The 24,407-nt window shown below is 31.3% G+C and overlaps 1 protein-coding gene across 1 annotated transcript in view; it reads left to right on the top strand.

The window, feature by feature from the left end:
• LOC126743969 (adenylate kinase isoenzyme 5) overlaps nucleotides 1–24,407 on the top strand; it is a 41,601-nt gene that overhangs the window by 2,644 nt on the left and 14,550 nt on the right. The window contains exons 2-6 of the mRNA XM_050451262.1: nucleotides 5,518–5,685; nucleotides 16,522–16,632; nucleotides 23,630–23,772; nucleotides 23,824–24,006; nucleotides 24,066–24,212. Of these exons, the coding sequence (XP_050307219.1) occupies nucleotides 5,518–5,685; nucleotides 16,522–16,632; nucleotides 23,630–23,772; nucleotides 23,824–24,006; nucleotides 24,066–24,212 (752 nt within the window). The remainder of the gene's footprint in view (nucleotides 1–5,517; nucleotides 5,686–16,521; nucleotides 16,633–23,629; nucleotides 23,773–23,823; nucleotides 24,007–24,065; nucleotides 24,213–24,407) is intronic.

Below are 24,407 nucleotides of genomic sequence, written 5' to 3'. Positions count from 1 at the left end.
AAACGGTTTACGGCTGTCTACACATGCGTTTTATCTTAATTCGCATTTCGCTAATGCGCATTAATGGTTTAGTGTAAACATGGTATATGTTATAAAGCATAAAATGCTTGAAAAAAGCCAAAAAACATTTTCAACAACAACTGTTCTGCTCATTCCAATGTATGGCATAAAACATGAACTATGAACTAATTTCTTGTTGTTCTTTTTTTCTAATCATCAACATTCTATAAAATTTGGACTTCAAATAGCGCCATAAGAAAATATCTAATGGGGTTATATCCAGTGATCTTGATGGCCTCTCAATCGGCCCTCTTCGTCCAATCCATCCGTTTGCAGCGATGGCAAAGTAAAAAGGTCCCGTCATGTTGAAGCCCTGTTCCGTCAGCCTCTATTGTGGGTCAGGGAATAAAACAACTAAAGCAGGGATAAGCTCAAACTGTAGAAAGTTCATGTAGCGTTTGGATTCGATTTTTCACGATACCTGCCCACACATTAATTTTTTGAGGGCGCTGTATGCGGTATTCTTGAGTCCAATGAGGATTTTTAGTTCCGTCAATAATGTCTGTTAATGTGTCCATTTAACGTAAAGGTGTCCTCATTAGAAAAAATAATATTTCGAATGAAATTTCCATTCAAGTCATTGTTAGCCTCAATAAACAACACTGCACTCGCTGGTCAAAATCGTCTTCTAACAATTCATGTATCAGTTGTACTTTATGAGGATGATATTTATTTACACTAAGTATTTTTGCCACTGACCCTACTGATAAATTCCAATTCCTGTAAATTGTACTAATCGCAATATGGGGATTACTCTCCATTTCTAATAGAACATTCAGCGTACCATCTTCAGATACTTTTGGAGGTTTTCCTTCAGATAAATTTCTTACATGGCCGTGTTTCCTAAATTTTGAATCAGTTTTGCAGGTGGATTTAGTTTTTGCAGGACGATTAACATGAGCTGCATTAAATAGATTACAGACTTCTTGTTGTTTACGCATCCGGTCTTCAAAACCAATCATCAGGAGTATTTCAATTCGTTCTTTCTTAGATGAACAGAAATGATGCGCGAAGTGACAACTATACTCACAAATGCATGACAAACTGTTATCAATTAAATAATAAGGTCTATTTACTTATTATCTGATTAATTACATAAAAAATTAAAGTTGGCGCTATAGTTTCTACTTCAGACACCCTGTATTCAAAATATTTATTGTAAAGGGCGCATTGAATCAAATGGACAACAAATTAGACATTAGTTGCAATAAATCCAGAATAAATTTTTATGTTTTATTATATTGGTCTTGATTTATTGAGTCATACTTTCGATTGTAAACAAGTGGTATTTCAAAGTTTGTGTGGTCTATTCAGTCCATCGTGTCATCTGCTAGTAGTTATAATATGCAACTCTAAGCTGTTTATTAGTGTTTTATCTCTAAAGGCACTGCATTATTATTTAATTCGTCCAAAGCTTGAGTATTGTTGTTTAATTTGGTATCCTATCTATCAGGTTCACTTTAATGCACTGGAAAGTGTTCAAAGGAGATTTCTGAGATTATTGTATCATAAAGAGTGTGATGTCTCTCTAGAAGGGAGGTATCTGCATCACCTAAATTCAGATTTACCTCCAACTTTTGATGTTCGTATACACATTTAAATGTCAAAAAAAGACTCTTTTAAAATAAGAAAAAGCATAAAGAAGGTAGATATAGATACGTGCAAAAAACCCAATGTTCCTAGATAGCATATCACAGCCTATTTGAAAACTTAAAGCTATTTTTAATAACATTTTAATCGCGGTTCACTTGACGTTAAACTTCAAACGTCAAACTTCGACTGTGTTGTTCACCTTTTATAATGAGAGAATATGTGTAGAGTATATTGGTATGTTGTTGGCGCACTATTCTCCTCTCCTCTTTACTAAAATTCAATTTATTGACATATAATTTAACGAAATATTAATTACGCAGTTATAAGTAAAAAAAAACCTTTTTTCCCGAATTATTTATGAGTTCCTGAAAAATAAACGTTTAAGCTTCCTAATCTATCGTTAATGGATGAGTACAAGGGAATTTCCAAGTGACCTCGTTTCAATTCTCTTTTAAACTAATATATTTCTCATTTTTGTTCATAAATATTAAAATCGCTAAAGACGTATTGTAGCTCAAAATCAATTAATTTACGACGCAGCCCTCAGACACTATTATGAACCAGCAATGTGTTTTGCTTAGTCATTTTGGTCTGGTCTTATAACAAAACGTTTTCCTTGAAACAGTTATTATACCCTCATGACTTTATTCTATGAAATATTTTAAGTATTATTTTTTATTTATTTTTAATTATAACAGAATCATTAAAAATAAGAAAATAATCTGAATAGGACAGCAATTAAAATTGTATGCCGTATTTCCCTCCTCTTACCCTTATTACTCAATAAAGTTATATTTCAAAACGTCTTTTATGTTAACTTTTATGATTCGAGATACCCTTATTTCACAGAACAGTAACGTTCGTGTCGATTTAGATAATAAAAGTTTTATTTTCACATTTCAAAGGATGACATCATCCCTGTTTTTATCAAAGAGCATAAGCAATGTTTCCTTTTAACTCTTTAATCTTCAATTTCTTATGGAATTACCCCTGTAACAGACAAATTAGGGGCATGCGCGGAGCATGATAAAAAAGTTAACCCACACATCACGTGATTGCTTTCTTTGATGATTAAATAAAGGTCACGTGACAGGGCTGTCAAAAGTAGGCTCCGCCCACATATGGTGACGTGGCAGGGCAAGATGGCCGCCGACAATTACATACCGGCAAAGAGTCGTTGAATATCAATCAAATTAAAAAAATGCTTTATTATACAAAGATAGAAAATCTCATTTACATAGATACCAAATAAAATATACAATATAAATGTAATATCAAACAATATAAATCGCACAAAATCAAAAATTTCAAATTCAGATTCCTGAACTGGTAATTAATAGAAATATATAGAATAAATATATAAAACAAATTAAATTTATATCAGGGAGATATATTAAGCGGCTGGTCTGCAATAACTTAAAAGGAAAAAAACGAACTATAATCCGTATACTGTATCAATAATGAATTCAGCAGCGTCATAATAAGCTTTCCTCAAAAGTAATACCTACTTTTACTCTTATACGTAATACTAGAACTGAATACTTCTTATAAATTAAGCAAACACTTTCAAGCAAATAGAGCATGTTACGATGTCTTGTGAGATAAAAATTGGCTTGATATTTGAATTAATTGAGATAAAAGACTTCCTAAAAGACATTTTAAACATAAACATTAGAATCTGTCTGTGTAAAATAAATATTGAACCTCAGAATGCTATTCCATAAGTAATATGAGACTCTACTAGAAGAAGTAAACAGATCTCAGTACAAGTATCTGTAAGTTATTGGAAAGCTCTCAAGTCCGCTATACTGAAAAAGCATTGATGTGTTTCAAATCTTAAATTATCATCAATTGTCCCAGGAATTTAGCACAAAAAAATGTCAGCTAGAGAACACTTAAAGCTTAACACATTAGTTTTTGGTATGTTAAAGGTTAGTTTATTACTATTACACTAATTTGGACACTGACAAGTTAGTCAGTATCGAAAGTAAGTCACAATTAATAATTTTTTCAAGTACCCCAACAATATCTTCATCCCAAATAATCGAAATATCATCAGCAAAAAGCCTAATACCTTTTCCGATCTGCAGTGAGACAAGATCGTTAATATAGATCAAACACAGGAGGCACTCCACAACTGTTCTGCAATGACACGGAGATTTTTCCTCCATATAGGATACTGACTGCCTACCATCACATAATTAAGACTTGAACCAATTAAAAGTTACACGTCTAAACCTATAAACCTAAAAGCTTTTGCAGCAACACATGATGATCGACACAGTCGATTGTTTTCACAGAAAATTACTGCTGAAAGAAGGTTTTCATTTGTATCTAAATAAATATCTTCTAGAAGAAAATATCAAATTTAATAATAAAGCATTCCGTGGGTATTACAAACTGATCATTTCCAGTAACAACCGATTTTTTTAAAATGATTTTATCATATAACTAAGTTGATAAAGTTAAGCTAAATATTCTGTGGCCTACATGAAATAATTTTGTGCTATTAAATATATCTGTCAACGCTTTGCCATACGTCACGTTATTAGTCGTTTGTTTATAAAAGAGTTATCACGTGACAGCGCTGTTAAAACCAAACTCCGCCCACACAAGTTGACGTGACAATCCAATATGGCTGCCGAAAATGACTTACTGGGGAAAGGCAAGGACTTGTTAAACACATATTCATCAAAAAATGCTATAAACACTTTTAAATTTAATTTATTTTATTTTAGACCTATTGGATCTTTAAGAATTCCGAATGTAAAAACCTTTGGAAAATAAACCTTATAAATTTTTTTAGTTTCTTTTTCCCTAAAATACTAGAAAATGCATACAAAACTACTTATAAAATATTCATCTTTCATCATAATAAGTTAACATAAAGAATATCATATCAAAGTCACTTCTCTGAAATTACTAACAAAGTTTAGTCAACATTAATAACAATTCTATCTTTGATTACTTGACAAAACACCCCCGTAACCATCAATATAAAGTGTTGTCAAAATTAAGGTCCGCCCACCTAGACCTGACAGTTCAAGATGGCCGCCAAAAGTGACATACAGGGAGAAGGCAAAAAGTTATTGAATAAATGTCAACAACAAAAATTTAATGCTTTTGAATAAAACGCGTGTCTCTTATTGCCTTATATATGGTTATATCCCCACTTCGCGGAATAGAACTTTCGTGTTGATTTCGATAATAAAAGTTTTATTGTTTACATTTTAGAGGATTATCCTTGCTTTGATCCAAGGCCCTAGAAAATGCCTTTATTTACCGTTTTATGTAGGACATTAATTATGTATTATTAATTTATATTATAAATTTCATGCGTCACGTAATTGTTTCCAACAGCTGACGTAAGAATGCAAGATGGCCGCCAAAGTGATTGATATACATAGGTAGGCAAACAGTTACAGTTAATAAATAAATGTCATAATTTTTAAAAAATACTATAAATTATCACACATTATATTAATAGACAAAAAAGCTTATTTCATATAACCTTCAAAGACACAGTGCTGTCAGATATTAAGCTCCATCCATAAGGTAATTTAACAGTTCAAAGTGATATGCCGGGGTGAGACATTTTCTTTCACAAACTGCAATTTTCAAATTTACACATCAACTATAATAATATATTATTATAAAATTATAAACAATAATAAAATTATTGGTCAAAAGCCGATAAGTTGACGTAACAATACAAGATGGCTATTGAAGTGTATACACTAGTATACAGGAGCGAGACAGAAAGTTGTTAAGAGAGTGATTAATCTAGAACACACTAGAGATATAAATGATTTCTTTTAAGTTCAAGACTCAATTACTAGAAATTTAGAGTGTTCTTTGTTTCAGAACAAAGTGATGGTTCCCAAGCATTCGAAGAAGGCGTAGAAAGTTGGACTCAAAACTCGCCACGGTTCAACCGAAATGCGGTCACACCCTCTGCTGGAAAGTTCCCGATGCATAATGATGCACATGTACAGTTTGAAGCACCGAAGGCACCTGTTATTTTTGTACTTGGTAAGTTACATTTATAAAAAAAAATCTTGATTTGATTGATTTATTGTAAGAGACAGAAATGTTGGCGGTTTTTTGAAGTGTCCCGCTAATATCTAGATAAAAGGAATTTTAACTTGCCCAAGAGGCTTTTGTGGGATCACCTTATTTGTTTCAAGATGTCGTACTCGATCCATATGAGTTTTTTTGAAAATGTCTTGGAGGTTCCATTAATTTTATAAAAATCTTCTCGTTTATTCTAAAAGGTCGCAGAAGACCCTTGTGATTTCATGAAAGGCATAAATTGTTTCCTCCAGGCAATTAATAAGAGCAAATCAAGGACCTTTAAATTCGCTTTTTATTCTAGAGAAAAAGGCGATTCGATTTAGGGTTAATCTAGGTCAGAGAGAATCCTGCAAACTGAACTTTATTAAGGCTCAGAAAATATTAACCCTGATTTCCATGAGCATTTTGGAAATCTTCCCTTACATTTAAAAACCGACTCCGAGAGCTCAATTCACATTATGAGACGTGACAAGTTTATATTTATATGTTTTACCTTATTTTTGGCTTATGTTTGTCTAGTATATCTTTTATTGTCTTTTAATAATTTTTATGAGAGTTTGAATAAGATTAGTTATTATGTTTAGTTTGCTGGCTTTTTAGAAATTGTTTTAACTCAACTGTAGCTATTATTTATTATGCTTTGTCAAAAAGAATATTTATATTCTATATTAAAAGAATATTTATATATACATTTAAATTCTTTTTCTTCTTCATATTCTTAATTTTGTTTGTAAATAAGTTCAACTGCCTGAAATAATCCTTTTTTTACCTTCGTCTTTATTCCAAGCAGCTAAATGCTGATTCTGGAGTTATTCAAGAAAAGTGAAAACAGTTTAAACTTAATCTAGAAAAATACTGCCAAACCTAAATATGTTATTTATTCCAGGTAGTTGAAGACTTTATTTGTAAATGACTTCAACTGCCTGGAATAAGTATTTTTTTAATTTCTTCCAGGCAGTTAAATGTTAATTCTAGAATTATCTAAGGAAATCCAAGCAAAGTTTTATCTTAACCTTAACCAGAAAAATACTGCAAAACCTAAATTTCTTATTTCTTCCAGGCAGTTGATGACTTTATTCGTAAATGACTTCAGCTGCCTGGAATAATTCTTCTTTTAATTTCGTCCTTCTTTCAGGAAGTTGAATGTTGATTCTGGAACAATCTAAAAAATCCAAGAAAAAGTCAAAACAATTTGACCTTAACCTTAACCAGAAAAGTACTGCAAAACTTAAATTTCTTCCAGGCAGTTGAAGACTTTATTCGTAAATTACTTCAACTGCCTGGAATAATTCTTCTTTTAATTTCGTCCTTCTTTCAGGAAGTTGATTATTGATTCTGGAACAATCTAAAAAAATTAAGAAAAAGTCAAAACAATTTAACCTTAACCTTGTCCAGAAAAATACTGCAAAACCTAAATTTCTTATTTTTTCCAGGCAGTTGAAGACTTTATTTGTAAATTACTTCAACTGTCTGGAATAATTCTTCTTTTAATTTCGTCCTTCCTTCAGAAAGTTGAATGTTAAGTCTGGAACAATCTAAAAAAATCCAAGAAAAAGTCAAAACAATTTGACATTAACCTTGTCCAGAAAAATACAGCAAAACCTAAATTTGTTATTTCTTCCAGGCAGTTGATGACTTTATTTGTAAATTACTTCAACTGCCTGGAATAATTCTTCTCTTAATTTCGTCCTTCTTTCAGGAAGTTGAATGTTGAGTCTGGAACAATCTAAAAAAATCCAAGAAAAAGTCAAAACAATTTGACATTAACCTTGTCCAGAAAAATACTGCAAAACCTAAATTTCTTATTTCTTCCAGGCAGTTGATGACTTTATTCGTAAATGACTTCAGCTGCCTGAAATAATTCTTCTTTTAATTTCGTCCTTCTTTCAGGAAGTTGAATGTTGAGTCTGGAACAATTTAAGAAATATCCAAGAAAAGTCAAAACAATTTGACCTTAACCTTAACCAGAAAAGTACTGCAAAACCTAAATTTCTTATTTCTTCCAGGCAGTTGATGACTTTATTTGTAAATTACTTCAACTGCCTGGAATAATTCTTCTTTTAATTTCGTCCTTCTTTCAGGAAGTTGAATGTTGAGTCTGGAACAATGTAAGAAATATCCAAGAAAAGTCAAAACAATTTGACCTTAACCTTAACCAGAAAAGTACTGCAAAACCTAAATTTCTTATTTCTTCCAGGCAGTTGATGACTCTCTTTGTAAATGACTTCAGCTGACTCGAATCATTCTTCTTTTAATTTCGTCCTTCTTTCAGGAAGTTGAATGTTGATTCTGGAACAATCTAAAAAAATCCAAGAAAAAGTCAAAACAATTTGACATTAACCTTGTCCAGAAAAATACCGCAAAACCTAAATTTCTTATTTCTTCCAGGCAGTTGATGACTTTATTCATAAATAACTTCAACTGCCTGGAATAATTCTTATTTTAATTTCGTCCTTCTTTCAGGAAGTTGAATGTTGAGTCTGGAACAATGTAAGAAATATCCAAGAAAAGTCAAAACAATTTGACCTTAACCTTAACCAGAAAAGTACTGCAAAACCTAAATTTCTTATTTCTTCCAGGCAGTTGATGACTTTCTTTGTAAATGACTTCAGCTGACTCGAATCATTCTTCTTTTAATTTCGTCCTTCTTTCAGGAAGTTGAATGTTGATTCTGGAACAATCTAAAAAAATCCAAGAAAAAATCAAAACAATTTGACATTAACCTTGTCCAGAAAAATACTGCAAAACCTAAATTTCTTATTTCTTCCAGGCAGTTGATGACTTTATTTGTAAATTACTTCAGCTGCCTGGAATAATTCTTCTTTTAATTTCGTCCTTCTTTCAGGAAGTTGAATGTTGATTCTGGAACAATCTAAAAAAATCCAAGAAAAAGTCAAAACAATTTGACATTAACCTTGTCCAGAAAAATACTGCAAAACCTAAATTTCTTATTTCTTCCAGGCAGTTGATGACTTTATTCGTAAATGACTTCAGCTGCCTGGAATAATTCTTCTTTTAATTTCGTCCTTCTTTCAGGAAGTTGAATGGTGAGTCTGGAACAATGTAAGAAATATCCAAGAAAAGTCAAAACAATTTGACCTTAACCTTAACCAGAAAAGTACTGCAAAACCTAAATTTCTTCCAGGCAGTTGAAGACTTTATTCGTAAATTACTTCAACTGCCTGTAATAATTCTTATCTTAATTTCGTCCTTCTTTCAGGAAGTTGAATGGTGAGTCTGGAATAATGTAAGAAAAATCCAAGAAAAGTCAAAACAATTTGACCTTAACCTTGTCCAGAAAAATACAGCAAAACCTAAATTTCTTATTTCTTCCAGGCAGTTGATGACTTTATTTGTAAATTACTTCAACTGCCTGAAATAATTCTTCTTTTAATTTCGTCCTTCTTTCAGGAAGTTGAATGTTGATTCTGGAACAATCTAAAAAAATCCAAGAAAAGTCAAAACAATTTGACCTTAACCTTAACCAGAAAAGTACTGCAAAACTTAAATTTCTTCCAGGCAGTTGAAGACTTTATTCGTAAATGACTTTAGCTGCCTGGAATAATTCTTATTTTAATTTCGTCCTTCTTTCAGGAAGTTGAATGTTGAGTCCGGAACAATGTAAGAAATATCCAAGAAAAAGTCAAAACAATTTGACATTAACCTTGTCCAGAAAAATACAGCAAAACCTAAATTTCTTATTTCTAAAAAAATCCAAGAAAAAGTCAAAACAATTTGACATTAACCTTAACCAGAAAAGTACTGCAAAACCTAAATTTCTTCCAGGCAGTTGAAGACTTTATTCGTAAATTACTTCAACTGCCTGTAATAATTCTTATCTTAATTTCGTCCTTCTTTCAGGAAGTTGAATGTTGAGTCTGGAACAATCTAAAAAAAATCCAAGAAAAAATCAAAACAATTTGACATTAACCTTGTTCAGAAAAATACTGCAAAACCTAAATTTCTTATTTCTTCCAGGCAGTTGATGACTTTATTTGTAAATTACTTTAACTGCCTGAAATAATTCTTCTTTTAATTTCGTCCTTCTTTCAGGAAGTTGAATGTTGATTCTGGAACAATCTAAAAAAATCCAAGAAAAGTCAAAACAATTTGACCTTAACCTTAACCAGAAAAGTACTGCAAAACTTAAATTTCTTCCAGGCAGTTGAAGACTTTATTCGTAAATGACTTTAGCTGCCTGGAATAATTCTTATTTTAATTTCGTCCTTCTTTCAGGAAGTTGAATGTTGAGTCCGGAACAATGTAAGAAAAATCCAAGAAAAAGTCAAAACAATTTGACATTAACCTTGTCCAGAAAAATACAGCAAAACCTAAATTTGTTATTTCTTCCAGGCAGTTGAAGACTTTATTCGTAAATTACTTCAACTGCCTGGAATAATTCTTATTTTAATTTCGTCCTTCTTTCAGGAAGTTGAATGTTGAGTCTGGAACAATCTAAAAAAATCCAAGAAAAAGTCAAAACAATTTGACCTTAACCTTGTCCAGAAAAGTACTGCAAAACCTAAATTTCTTATTTCTTCCAGGCAGTTGAAGACTTTATTCGTAAATGACTTTAGCTGCCTGGAATAATTCTTATTTTAATTTCGTCCTTCTTTCAGGAAGTTGAATGTTGAGTGTGGAACAATGTAAGAAAAATCCAAGAAAAGTCAAAACAATTTGACCTTAACCTTAACCAGAAAAGTACTGCAAAACCTAAATTTCTTCCAGGCAGTTGAAGACTTTATTCGTAAATTACTTCAACTGCCTGGAATAATTCTTCTTTTAATTTCGTCCTTCTTTCAGGAAGTTGAATGTTGAGTCTGGAACAATCTAAAAAAATCCAAGAAAAAGTCAAAACAATTTGACCTTAACCTTAACCAGAAAAGTACTGCAAAACCTAAATTTCTTCCAGGCAGTTGATGACTTTATTTGTAAATTACTTCAACTGCCTGGAATAATTCTTCTTTTAATTTCGTCCTTCTTTCAGGAAGTTAAATGTTGAGTCTGGAACAATTTAAGATATATCCAAGAAAAGTCAAAACAATTTGACCATAACCTTGTCCAGAAAAATACTGCAAAACCTAAATTTCTTATTTCTTCCAGGCAGTTGATGATTTTATTTGTAAATTACTTCAACTGCCTGGAATAATTCTTATTTTAATTTCGTCCTTCTTTCAGGAAGTTGAATGTTGATTCTGGAACAATCTAAAAAAATCCAAGAAAAAGTCAAAACAATTTGACATTAACTTTGTCCAGAAAAATACTGCAAAACCCAAATTTCTTATTTCTTCCAGGCAGTTGATGATTTTATTTGTAAATTACTTCAGCTGCCTGGAATAATTCTTCTTTTAATTTCGTCCTTCTTTCAGGAAGTTGAATGTTAAGTCTGGAACAATCTAAAAAAATCCAAGAAAAAGTCAAAACAATTTGACATTAACCTTGTCGAGAAAAATACTGCAAAACCTAAATTTCTTATTTCTTCCAGGCAGTTGATGACTTTATTTGTAAATTACTTCAACTGCCTGGAATAATTCTTATTTTAATTTCGTCCTTCTTTCAGGAAGTTGAATGTTGAGTCTGGAATAGTGTAAGAAAAGTCAAAACAATTTGACCTTAACCTTAACCAGAAAAGTACTGCAAAACCTAAATTTCTTATTTCTTCCAGGCAGTTGATGACTTTATTTGTAAATTACTTCAACTGCCTGGAATAATTCTTCTTTTAATTTCGTCCTTCTTTCAGGAAGTTAAATGTTGAGTCTGGAACAATCTAAAAAAATCCAAGAAAAAATCAAAACAATTTGACATTAACCTTGTTCAGAAAAATACTGCAAAACCTAAATTTCTTATTTCTTCCAGGCAGTTGATGACTTTATTCGTAAATGACTTCAGCTGCCTGGAATAATTCTTCTTTTAATTTCGTCCTTCTTTCAGGAAGTTGAATGTTGATTCTGGAACAATCTAAAAAAATCCAAGAAAAAGTCAAAACAATTTGACATTAACCTTGTCGAGAAAAATACTGCAAAACCTAAATTTCTTATTTTTTCCAGGCAGTTGATGACTTTATTTGTAAATGACTTCAACTGCCTGGAATAATTCTTCTTTTAATTTCGTCCTTCTTTCAGGAAGTTGAATGTTAATTCTGGAACAATCTAAAAAAATCCAAGAAAAAGTCAAAACAATTTGACATTAACCTTGTCCAGAAAAATACTGCAAAACCTAAATTTCTTATTTCTTCCAGGCAGTTGATGACTTTATTTGTAAATGACTTCAGCTGCCTGGAATAATTCTTCTTTTAATTTCGTCCTTCTTTCAGGAAGTTGAATGTTGATTCTGGAACAATCTAAAAAAATCCAAGAAAAAGTCAAAACAATTTGACCTTAACCTTAACCAGAAAAGTACTGCAAAACCCAAATTTCTTATTTCTTCCAGGCAGTTGAAGACTCTCTTTGTAAATGACTTCAACTGCCTGGGGTAAATCTTCCTTCTAATAGATTCTTGAATGTTTTAATAAATCAGGCCAAATTAAAGGCGAAAACTCCTTTTTTTCAAAATTTAATCATTTGATCTTTTACGTAGACCCCTTTGAATAAAAGAACCTCATTCGATATATAATTTTTGTTTCTATTTGTTGATCTTCTCTATAAACTTATAATTAAGACGATTGAGGTTGCTGATTATGTGTTTGTAATATACATTTATTTAATAATAACAATTATAATTATCCTAATAATAATAATAATGGCAATCCAGATGCCAAGAAACATGCCTCCATTTTTTTTTAAGGAAAAGGTACATGCTCAATTGTTTCAATATTGAGACATAAACCATGTTTGTTGAGATCATCAGTTGTTAAAACCTCAGCTACTTGAAAATCTGAAACGTCGTTACCATAGCTGAGAAGGGTGGTATCATCAGTATAATGGATGATTTTAAACCTTGATATGTAATCCGAAAGTTCATTGACATACAAGATAAACAGAAGACGACCTATTATAGACCTCTGTGGCGCACCTGCATTTAAGTTCTGCCAGACAAGTATGAGTCAATAAGTCTTATATATAATAATAATAATAATAATAATAATAATAAAGAGCCTTTATTTAGTAAATACATAGTTTTGCCTTCGAAGGCGAAGATTAGCTAAAAGCTACTCTTAAACTCTTAGCCTTCTTAAATTACACAAAAAAAAACAAAATAAACAAACATAAATCAGTAGAAAATAAAACAATATTCATTTAACAGAAATAAGAAAATCTTTTGATTTACCTAAATGATTCCTGTAGAAACAGGTTCTTGAAATGTTTTTTAAAAACATACAGGCCATTGCTAAAATCAGGCGTAAAGACGTTCACAAATTTGACTGCGTTGTAAGTGAATGATCGTTCAAAGAGAGCTATTGAGTGATGGGGCATAGTCAGAGTATTTTGCCTAATAATTCGAGCATGTACATGATTTCTAGGTATAAGTTTCTCAAATAAATATATCGGAGCTTTGGATTTATGAAGGCGATATACTAAGGTGCAGTACAAAAACTTATATAGATAAGGTATTTTTAACCACCCCAAATCATACATGCCTTGGGTCACATGATCAAACTTTTCTAGGTCAAAGATAAGTCTACAGCAGGTATTTTGCACACGTTGTAACCGATATTGTGTCTGCTGGTCCAAGCACGGAAAGAAAACTATCAGACAATATTGGATAATTGACATAACAAAAGTTTCGGCAAGTTTTTTCCTAGTCTTGAAGTTTAATATTGACTTATTAGCATAAAGCATACGCAAACGCAAATAGCTCTTTTGAAGAATAGTACTACCATGCTCTCTGAAGTAGTGAATCAGCTGCGTGTCTTCAGCATATTGGTAAATTTCTACATAAAAGTCTAACATTACCTCTTATACCATTTTGTACCCGCTTGCTCAGCAGCATCTGGACACATACTCAAAGGCCTTTGAGAGATTACAGAAAATTATGCAAAGATATACTCACTTTTTCCAAATTCTACGACTTTGTGAGTGGCCATTTCTGCAAGACCATTGCTGGTAGACCCATTTTTCCTAAATACAAACTGCATTGGCGACAGAAGGTTATTGCATCTTGTCCTAATATATAGTTGTCTTGCCTTCCTTTATGAATTTCTTGAAAATTATTTCTATTCAATTTTCCTCTGCTACTACGTCTTTTGTTGCCTCTGATATCTGTATGGCGGGTATCCAAATTAACTTTATATCTGCAGGTTGTGTGTTTTTTATATAATAGTTTTTTATATATATGTTACACAATATATTCCTATTCCACATGTTTTACTTATTGGGTAAACTGAGGCATCTGTGTACACTATAGTGTGTTTATGGTATTTTGGGATGATGTCTTTTTGTAGTGTGGTTTTTATAAATTCTATGGCTATTCATTTGGATATGATGCGGAAATTGTTAGCAGGGTATATTTTATTCTGTTGAGTTGTTCCATTTTGCTTTCGATGTCTTTATGATGTGTGACTGTAATCCATAGTCTGGTGATATCTTACAATTCCTTAATATATAGTAATGAGGCTTCATAATTACCTTTAAAAAATTTTTTCATTGTCTTTATTTCATTTATTTCTTCATCCAATTGTAGTCAAATATTTCAAGATTGGACGTATAAATCATTATTTAGGACATATAACATTTTTTTTATGCGTTTTTTGTCGCACGCACGAGGAAGCGTTTTATACTTCCCGTAACTCCCTCCTAAAAAAAAAAACCATCACAAACCAATTGAATCAATTTTTCCCTTGAGCAATAGCGCCATTAATAATCATAAATCGATTACATAAATTTTGTTTCTCATATACAATTATGGACGTTTTATTTTCGTGTTATCGAAAGTCAGTTTCGTTTTCAGTTTCGTTTGAATTTTTTCAATTTAATGATTTTTCCCATAAGCCAGTTACCAGAGCGTATAGTTAAGTTTTATTAGAATTGCAAGTAGTTTATACGGAATAAATAATTTTAAATTATTTTTTTTAAGGCAGTTTAAATGGTGTTTTAAAAATATTGAATTTCTATGATTTTAATTATTTTCTTAGTCATGATTTTTTGGCCCTTGTTTAATTAATCCCTTAATTGCTGTCAAAAATCTTCATGTATTTCATATGGACCTTTTGCAATGTATTTTTCTTCAATCAGTTTTTTGAACTCAATTTCTATACCTCTATAGTTCAATTATTCTAGAAAAGAATTTCTATTTTATTAATTGCACCAACATTTCTTTATATGCCTTTATCATGACTTTCGGTATTTTGAGGAAAATTCAAGCTCTTTTAGAAATCTTCAATTCTTTTCTCCAGGCTATCAAATAAAATTTTAGTTGGTCATAGAATTTAATGTTAACTTCAATCAAATTTTCTGATAATACATAACGCGAGCAACTCCAGCATTAATCGATTATATAAATTTCGTTTTCATGTACGACCCCCATAAGACTTGTTAGCCTGAAATTCGTGTGCCCATGTCCAGGGAATCAACAATTTTGTATTGATTTAAAATAAGACTCGTTAGCACGAAACGACTTTCTATTAAGACTATAGATAATCCATTTGCTCCGGACTTCTTAATAGTATATATACAATTTTTAATGATCAAAGATTGTTTAAAACTGCTTAAACAATACAATATAAATAAGCTTTTTGTGCATGCAAACGCGAAGTCTGATTACCGACATTATCGTGACCCTACCGCTTCATTATCCATTGATTTTCTCTTTATTATGGGTTTTTTGCATTCAGTTTCAGTTCCATGGTATATTAAATGTAATTTTAGGTTAGGTTTAGAAAAGCCACAGAAGTGCTTTTGGTGTAAGAATCATTTTTTCACTGAATATCTAGGAAATGTATTAGGAAGTTGAATTTTCGGGGATTTTGTCATTTGCATCTTAAACATCTGCTTGAAATACTTTTCTATATAAGCATTCTTGAAAAACGTAAAATATATGAAAAACATTAAACGAGGTCATATTTTCGGACTCAGCCGATAATAAGCCAGCATTTGGGGCATATGAACTCATCGTCATTATCAGAAGGCAAGTCACAACATTATTTGTCAACCCCAATTTGACAGGAACAACGCATATCTAGTTGTTGAGCAGTTTGACAAAGATAACAAAATGTTTTTGGAGGTTTTCTTTAGGTTGCGATAAGTGATTTACGGTGCTAAATAAATCTCAGGAGAACTTGTTTTCTTACAGACTGAATTTTGTCCTTGTCTCTTACTTTAAGGATGAAAGAGGCGTATGCATATCATAAGAAGAAAGAAAAAGATAAGTAATTGGTTATAAAGGAAATTCGATTCGAGTATTCTGTAAATCTGTGCCAATACTGTCAAACATGCGGTAATATCCATGTATTAGCCAGAATTATTTTATTTCATTAAAACTTGTTTGCTTACATGTAGCAATATCTCCATTGTAAGCATGATCTATAGTCGATATTACTGCGTATTAATTGAAACTAGTTGAAACATATTTTTTCTTGGATGATCTTCCAGTATTTAGGATTTTATTATTTATTTGTGCCATTTTCCTAATATTTTTCTATAGTTCATTAAATGATGCTTCGTTTCTTTTCGAACCAATATGAAAAAATAAAATCGAATATGGCAGTTAAAAGATGAAACGTTGTTTCATGGTAATGATGTTGAAACTTCTACATAAACACCAAGAAGGTTTCGGTGTGTCTCTATTATCCAATTAAGATATATTATTGGAACAGAAAAGTACTTTAATTCAAATTAAATTGAATAATTCTTATTATAGGTGGTCCTGGAAGTGGTAAGGTGACACATTGTGATACCTTGATGCAAGAAAAGAAGGAGGTGGTCCATATCAATATGTCCGATCTTTTGCAACAATATGCTATAGGAAATGGTAAGTTTCCTTTGATATTATATAATGTAATAAATAAATTATAATGTTTATAACTTTTTTAGATGGCTATACTAGCCTAATCAGTATAGGTAATAGATATCAAGGTAAATTGTGTGGCTTAAAGAGTGATTTTTTTTAAGGCTAGTTTTCTTTTTAAGCGTCTTGATAAACTAATGAATTTGATTCTTACTTTGCTATGGTGTGATGTTTGAAAAATTAGTAGCTTTTGAGTTCATATATAAAGAGAAATAAACTAAATTTAAAAAGAAGTATTTAGATACATGTGAATATATTAGTGACCCAATAACATCAGATACGGTACTTCAACAAACATTAAGTTCTCCAGTATTATAAAGAGATGGAACAGTCAGCATTCCTTAAAGACCAATGCTTGCCTTCAATAGCCATATATTGAAGGCAAGTCTCCTCTAAGTGATCAGCTGCAAAAAAACTGTGATGTCATCTTCCAAGAATGTATACTTCACATTTGTTTCAATGCTTGTAAAGTCATTGATATATATTAGAAATATTAGGAGTACCAGATGACACCAGATCTTGGGGAAATCTAATATTAATAACACTCTTACCAATATTAATTACATCACCCAAGGCAGAAGTGTAATTCATGAGTTTACGCCATGATCTACGCAGTCGAAGGCTTTGCTCAAATTATCAGGGAGTTTGTATACAGTCAACCTTGCCCAAACTTAAAGGTTCATAAGTTGATGCTGTATATACGGATTTTTCGAAGTCGTTCGACAGAGTTAATCATGCGCTTCTACTGGCAAAGCTCCAAGCTCTGGATTTTTTGCTCAAATGTTATTTGTTGGCTAAGGAACTCTTTACTGGATCGATCGCAATGTGTACAGCTTAATAGCTTATGTAGCAGCTTTTCTGTACCATCTGGCGTTCCTCAGGGGTCGCATTTGAGTCCGTTGATTTTAATGATATGACATTATTTGTAAGAAATTGCGAATTTTTAATATTTGCTGGCGATTTAAAATTGTTTTTGTCTATGTCTATGCATACAACATGACTTCCATTGTATTTGTGAATGGTGTAATCTTAATGGTTTAGATTTAAATTGTCTGAAATGTTATTTAATAACTTTTGGAAGGATTCGCAGTCTGACATTATTTGATAGGTTCCACTATTTTAGAAAGTGTAGCGGAATTTATTAGGGATATCGAAGTAATTTTCGATTCTAAGTACAGATTTTTGTTTCATATTGAAGAGCTAGTTCAGAAAGCGTATATAAATCTAGGATTTATAGATAGATGCAGTCAAGACTTCTCATGCTCTGTACTGTTCATTCTAGTATAGAGTATGCTAGTTCAGTTTGGTCTCCATTTTATAAATCTCTTATTAAAAATATTATATATAAGTCCAGAATAAATTCTTAAGAAATTGTTCTTTTAAACTTAAGGTTCCATTAACTAACGGTAACACTGATTACAAATCGGTCATGTCAGTTATATCTTTGGATCCACTTGAGCTAAGGCGTAATAATTCAGACTGGTGTTTTATTTTTAAATTGATTGTGATTATCTTTTAAATAGGCTGAATTTTCGGGCTTGTTGACTAGACTTAAAAAACTCTATGTAGATTTTGATAGTAGAACTTATGGACAGCACAATCTTATAACTAGAATGCAACGTTCTTTTAATATAGTCTTGACTTGTTTCTTTAAATTAATTTGTAACATTGATTTATGTCTTAGTATAATCCAGCTTAAGTTGTATATATTAGTATCTTTTGTACTATTTTATTTTTGTAAACTTATGGATACCGTTAATAAATAAATAAATAAATCATAAGACAAGGAATAAGGCACACTCAAATTGCAACTTGTGTAACGATTCTAATTTGGGATAAGCGTGAACTTAAATTTGCTTAATAATTATTTAAGGAACAATATAGTATCATAATAAGTCAGGTAATGTCCATATTTCATCGTAAGTTAATTAGTGTCTAAATATAATTCTTTTGTGAAAGGAGAAGTTTATACGTTGTATTAGTTTCAATGCTTCATTATGGTCATTAATGTAAATTAGATATAGTATGAATACCAAAGCAGAGCCTAACAGGGCACTCTCAAATTGCAACTTGAGTGTCGGATAAAAGTGCCTATAACTTCTTTTCTAATTAGGGTAGAGAAATGATGTTTACCTTTTTATAATCTCGAAATAGGTGGCTATAACTTGATTGTTTACAGATTTTTATTTATTTTTTTGTTAAGGACTAGGACGCCTTCAAAGTCAAAATTTTTTTTTTGTCCAATTTTTTCAATGGGAATTCGCTACAGGGAAAGTAACAACATAGACGGAACACTTTCCTTGGGCTATAAAAGTTGACCCCCCGACTGACCAGACTTAAGCACACCTGATAATTTTTGTTTTTTTTTTAAGAATTCCTTTATGGCTCTTTACAGACAAGACTTAAAGGTTCCAAACTGGTCCCCATGGACCAAAAGTATAGGAGCGAAGTGACTATACTTGTTTAATAATTATTCAAATAGCGATTTAGTTTTATCAATTGTCTGGTTTCATAATTGAATTAATAGCGATACGGTTGCATAATAATTCAGGTAATGACCAGATTTATTGTAAGTTGATTATTAGTGTAAATATAACTATTTTGTTAAAGGAAGAGTATATATACTTCACATTACATAAATAAAGTATTAAACGTTTTAGGTTCTCGTGATTTTGCAAATGTAAATAAAAACCCTACTAAACAAACAAACAAACAAAAAACAATGTCACGGTCTCATAAGCAACTTTTTATTGGCTACACGTGTTTCGCTCTGTATAAGCACGGCATCATCAGGCCTTAGGACCTACACATACACTGTAAAGTTAACAACAATAATGATGTTGTGTGCCCAGAGCATAAAATGGTTTTTGCGTGTTTAAAAATATATTTTTTTGGCTATTAAATAAATCTGATCAATGCTTTTAACAAAAGATATCTTCCTATTTAATTACAAAATCCAAACTGCAAGATCTATATTCAGAAACGAAATCGTATATGATTAGGTTTTGTTGGAGCTTTTAGAAACGGTAAATTGCGGTGTTAATTAATATATCAAGTTAAATACGATTAAATATCAAATATAATAGAAATATTAATATTTGTGAGGGTTGATGGTCTTAAGTTTTTAAAAAACATCAATTTACTTATTCTAGGTGTTCCTTTTAAATTAATATAGTATCAGGAATATTTCAGGCAAAAATCGACGCAATAAGGTGTTGTGTTACTTATCTCATAACGTACCAAAAATTCAATCAACATTATTGTGTCAAAATTAATAAATATAAGAATAGCGTAATGCTATTGCAGCTTTTAGGATTATTTTAAGATATAAAGATATTTTACATCAGAATGTAATTCTGCTGATGTATGGGCAAATACATCAGAAACACTTTGTTTTTTAAGTTGTATCTCTAACTCTCTATCTTGACTTCAGGTAGCAAAGAAACTGGAGTTAAATCGTAATTTAATTTGCCTTCAAATTACCAAAAGTAGGTCACAAGGTAACCCCCTAAGTAATATAAATCCTTCACTAACGACTACGTTTTTAGTGTGCCCAGTTTTACAGTGTATGTGCAGGTCCTAAAGCCTGATGATCAATCAATCAAATATGGTTTATTGTCAAAAAAAATTAAAAAATTTTGTAGACAAAGCTATACATAAAAATCAAAACACACAAATATAGAAACCAAAATACAAATACTAAATAAATATATACAATACTGGATACAAAAGACATAAATGTACCTGGTCAAATATATAATAGCAATACAAAAGATTGCTATTCTACATCGTAAAAATTTTAATAATTAGCCAGTGCGTGCATGATACTCAAAAAATTAATATTAAAAAAAAAATCATCTACTGCATACAAAGCTCTCTGCAGTAAATGTGATTTCAAAGCATTGTGAAATCGAGGAAAAGATGTCAATATGATTGTGCATTTTTTTAGGCTCCGTAAAGAATAGAGCCTTTTATTTATTCTGACCTTGGCACATAAAGATCAAAAATTTGCTTATGAGCCGTGACATTGTTTTTGGTTTATTTGTTTGTTTACATTTTGTGTGGTCGCTTGGAGAAAATTGATTAAGATTTTATATTTATAATTAAAAACCCTACTAGTTCTTTTTTCTCTAAGGTTAAGTAAACCTTTGATAAGTGTTATGTAACCTTATTTTTATGAATTCTAGAACTCCTGTCCTCTACGGCATCATAATTTTTTAAAAGATTTCTGCATACCAAAGGGTTGAAAATAATTTGTCTGGATGTTAAAAATGTATTCCTAACTACCTGGTGATTTCATTAATGTATTTTGATGATCAATATTATTGATGATCTTTTAATACTTCTCAAGCTAGTACTTAATCAGAATTTTTTCGTTAGTTAACAAGTTACTGGAATAGCAATGGGGCCTTGTTTCTCTCCTTTTTTGAGTCAGATTTTTATGAACCATTTGGGGAAAAGGATTGTCAATGGTAGGTGTATTGCTTTTCTCACTGTATATAGGAGATACGTGGATTATCTTTTTGGAGTGTGGAATGGAAATGATCTAGAAATAGTATATTTCCTAATTTTTATAAACTCTCTTTACGCAAATGCCTCGTTTACAATTGAGGAAGAAAAATATGGAAAGTTGGGTTTTTCTAATGTGCTTGTTTCAAGAAATACCAACTTGAGATCTACCGCAAACCCATACCACTACCGACAAGTTTCAATGCTTTTAAGGTTCATAATAAGTCAGGTAATGCCCAGTTTTATGGCAAATTTAATTATTGGGTTGAATATCAACCGTTTTTTAAAGGAGTTTTTCAGTAAACTTAGTCAACTGTCTATAAGTAAAAAAATGTATTTTTCTCCAAAGGGTTGACGTCTTTTCCTAAACCTATTTAAAAACTTTAAGCAAATATCTTTTCAACGACTTGGAAGTAATAACACTTCAAGTTAATTTTTCCCTAGAATTTTTTTTTTTGTTAAAGAAACTAATAAATACAAACGGTAAAAATAAATGCAGCAGATCCTATTTAGGTAATGTTTTTTTATAAATTTTAACGCGTCATTTCCGGACATGGGTTCCTATACTCAAATGAATTCTTCTGTTGCACTAAACAACCCCCAGAAGTTTGATCCCATAGTTCTGAAACACCCTGTATACAGCTTTTTTTTTTGCCCCTAAAGAGGAAAATTTTCGAAGGTACCGTAAACCGGAGTTACTATGAGCCACTTTTCAACTTCAAATGAGTGTAACTTTTGCCAGTAACGTCTAATTACCATGGTAAATATTGGAAAACCTTGAAGGCTATGTCTACTTTCAATTTCTATTAGTCAAATATGATATATATATTCGCATCTATGAAAAAAAAAAATAAAAACATGGTGGCCATATTCACCCCGCATTTTGGGGTGTCTATGGCCTCACGCTTAAAAACACGGATAGGCTTGTTTGAAGGCGTAAAATGGGTGACTATGGCCACAAAAAGTGTAAAAAAAATGTTTTTAGTGTTTTTTATTTTACTATAAATAAAAATAATCGTATTTTTATAGCTTTTTATTGAAAAAACAGAAACAAAACTAATAAACCTTTTGATTATTCATAAAAACAAGGTAAGAACCTACAAATACCCACTGTATATACCTATTTAAAGAAATAACTAAAAAATAACATTCTAAAACTAAATATTTGGTAACAAAAAGGAACTTAAAAATATAATACTCTAGGTAATAAATAGGTAGGTAGGTAAACAAATAGGAACTAAAAATTATTTAAAAACATGAACCTAACTTCAAAATGTTGAATCAATCAATATGGTTCAATATATGCCGATAATTAAATGGATATGAAGCCCTATACATTTAATAATATCCTAATTAATGGTTAAAATTGAAAAAAACACTTTTTTATTTTAATCGTGATCTGCGAATGTAAACAAACAACTCTTAACGGTCTTTCAAGCCGGCAAACAAGTAACAAACTAAACGCAACCCGTTAAATAATTTACTAATATTTTCAAGGTCGCCTGGTGGCCATATTGACCCCAAAACGTCTGTAAATCTAAGGGGTGAATATGGCACCCCCCTATTACCTAAGTAATTCTTTTTTTAAGAAAAAAACATACTGAATTAAGGTCACAAGTGTCCAACGATCCTTATTCACCCTTTTATTTGGCCCCAAAGAGAAAAGAAAGACTTCTGGAGACAAAGTTTTTAGAGGTAAAAAAATTGGCAAAAAGGTCATTGAATTTTCATCATCCGCCAGAAAAAAAGTATAAACGTAACAATTTTTTTTTCATGGTTAGTATATTTTTTAGAATGTTTTCTTTTGAAATTAAGTACTAGAAAATTTTTGTAAGTAATTGTTTTAATGTTGTAACAAATCTAAACATCTTTCCCAAAATGGCCATAGTCACCTCGGCAGGCCGAAGTCACCCCAGTTTACGGTACCTTTATATTGATTAGAAGAACTATTCGAAAAACAATAAAGCGGTTTTCGATAATAAATTGCTATCCTTCATTTATATTTAAATTAACCAGAATAAAGGGAACATACCACATCACCTTTTAATTCAAATAAATAATTAATTTTTTCGAAGATTTTTTCTGATCTACTTAGATTCTACTATTGTCATACCCAACCAACTTTCTATTAAGTAAATTTAAAAAAAAAAAACAACAAATATATGGCTCATGTCACTTTATCGTTCGAATCACATCAGTCTGGTTTACGTAGTATATACCAACAAATGTTTAATATCGATCCACTTGTTTCGTGTTTATTTTATCCCTATACACCATAAACATCCCTTTTTCAACGATTCCAATCTTTTTAACGTATATTAATTTATGATCAAAGCCACTATGGTAAATTGATTAAAGAATTATTTTTTTTCACAACAATAATCGCTTGTTTGTTGTAGTTAGATAACCATCTAACCAGAATTGCATGTTTTCCATACCGATTGTTTTTCAGACATTCCAGATTATGGACAATTGTCGAGTAGGACCGTAACCGAAGTGCTGATGGTCGAGATGAAGATGGCGCCAAACGCCAAAACCTATTTAATCTCTGGATACCCGAGGAACATGAGGGATGTGGTCGAGTATTCGGAGAAAGTAAGTTTCACGAAGTTTCATTAAATTTTATTGAAAGCGATCGTTTTTCAGATACAAGTGGTAAACGGAGTGATCTTAATATCGTGGCGACAAAAAGTCTTAGAGAGACAAATTGACTATGGTGCCAAATTGGGACAAGTCGTCCTATCCCTAGCTAAGATGGAACTTAATAATTTTTATAAAAACGTTATTCCTGTTGCGCAGTATTTCGATCAAAGCAACATGCTTATATCGGTAAATAAGTTTAATTGCAAGCATCATCATTATTTTTATGGGGGAACTATTTCTTTTAGATCCACGGGGAACGTCCCCCAGCAGACGTATATAAAGACTTTAAGGAGGCCATATTTCAGATTTTGGGCGATCAAGATAATCCTCCGGAGTTTACTAATGGTGGACCCTTATCCGTTACTAGTATCGGTACGGAGCTGCCAACTGTGGTAAGTTTTATTCGCTAAAAGATTCTTTTTTTGGCGTTACTTTAGAGGCCAAGGTAAGCCACATCTTACAAAAGTATAAAATTAAGTAATAAATACTAGTGCAAAAGGATAGACTTTCACTAATTCGGAGCTGCCTATTTGAATCTCGGTAAATATTGGACATTTAATTACGGATAGTCTGTTTTGTTTGATCTT

The sequence above is a fragment of the Anthonomus grandis genome, chromosome 13 (assembly GCF_022605725.1).
Source record: "Anthonomus grandis grandis chromosome 13, icAntGran1.3, whole genome shotgun sequence".
NCBI classification, from domain to species: domain Eukaryota; kingdom Metazoa; phylum Arthropoda; class Insecta; order Coleoptera; family Curculionidae; genus Anthonomus; species Anthonomus grandis.
This window is presented reverse-complemented; position numbering and strand designations above follow the sequence as displayed.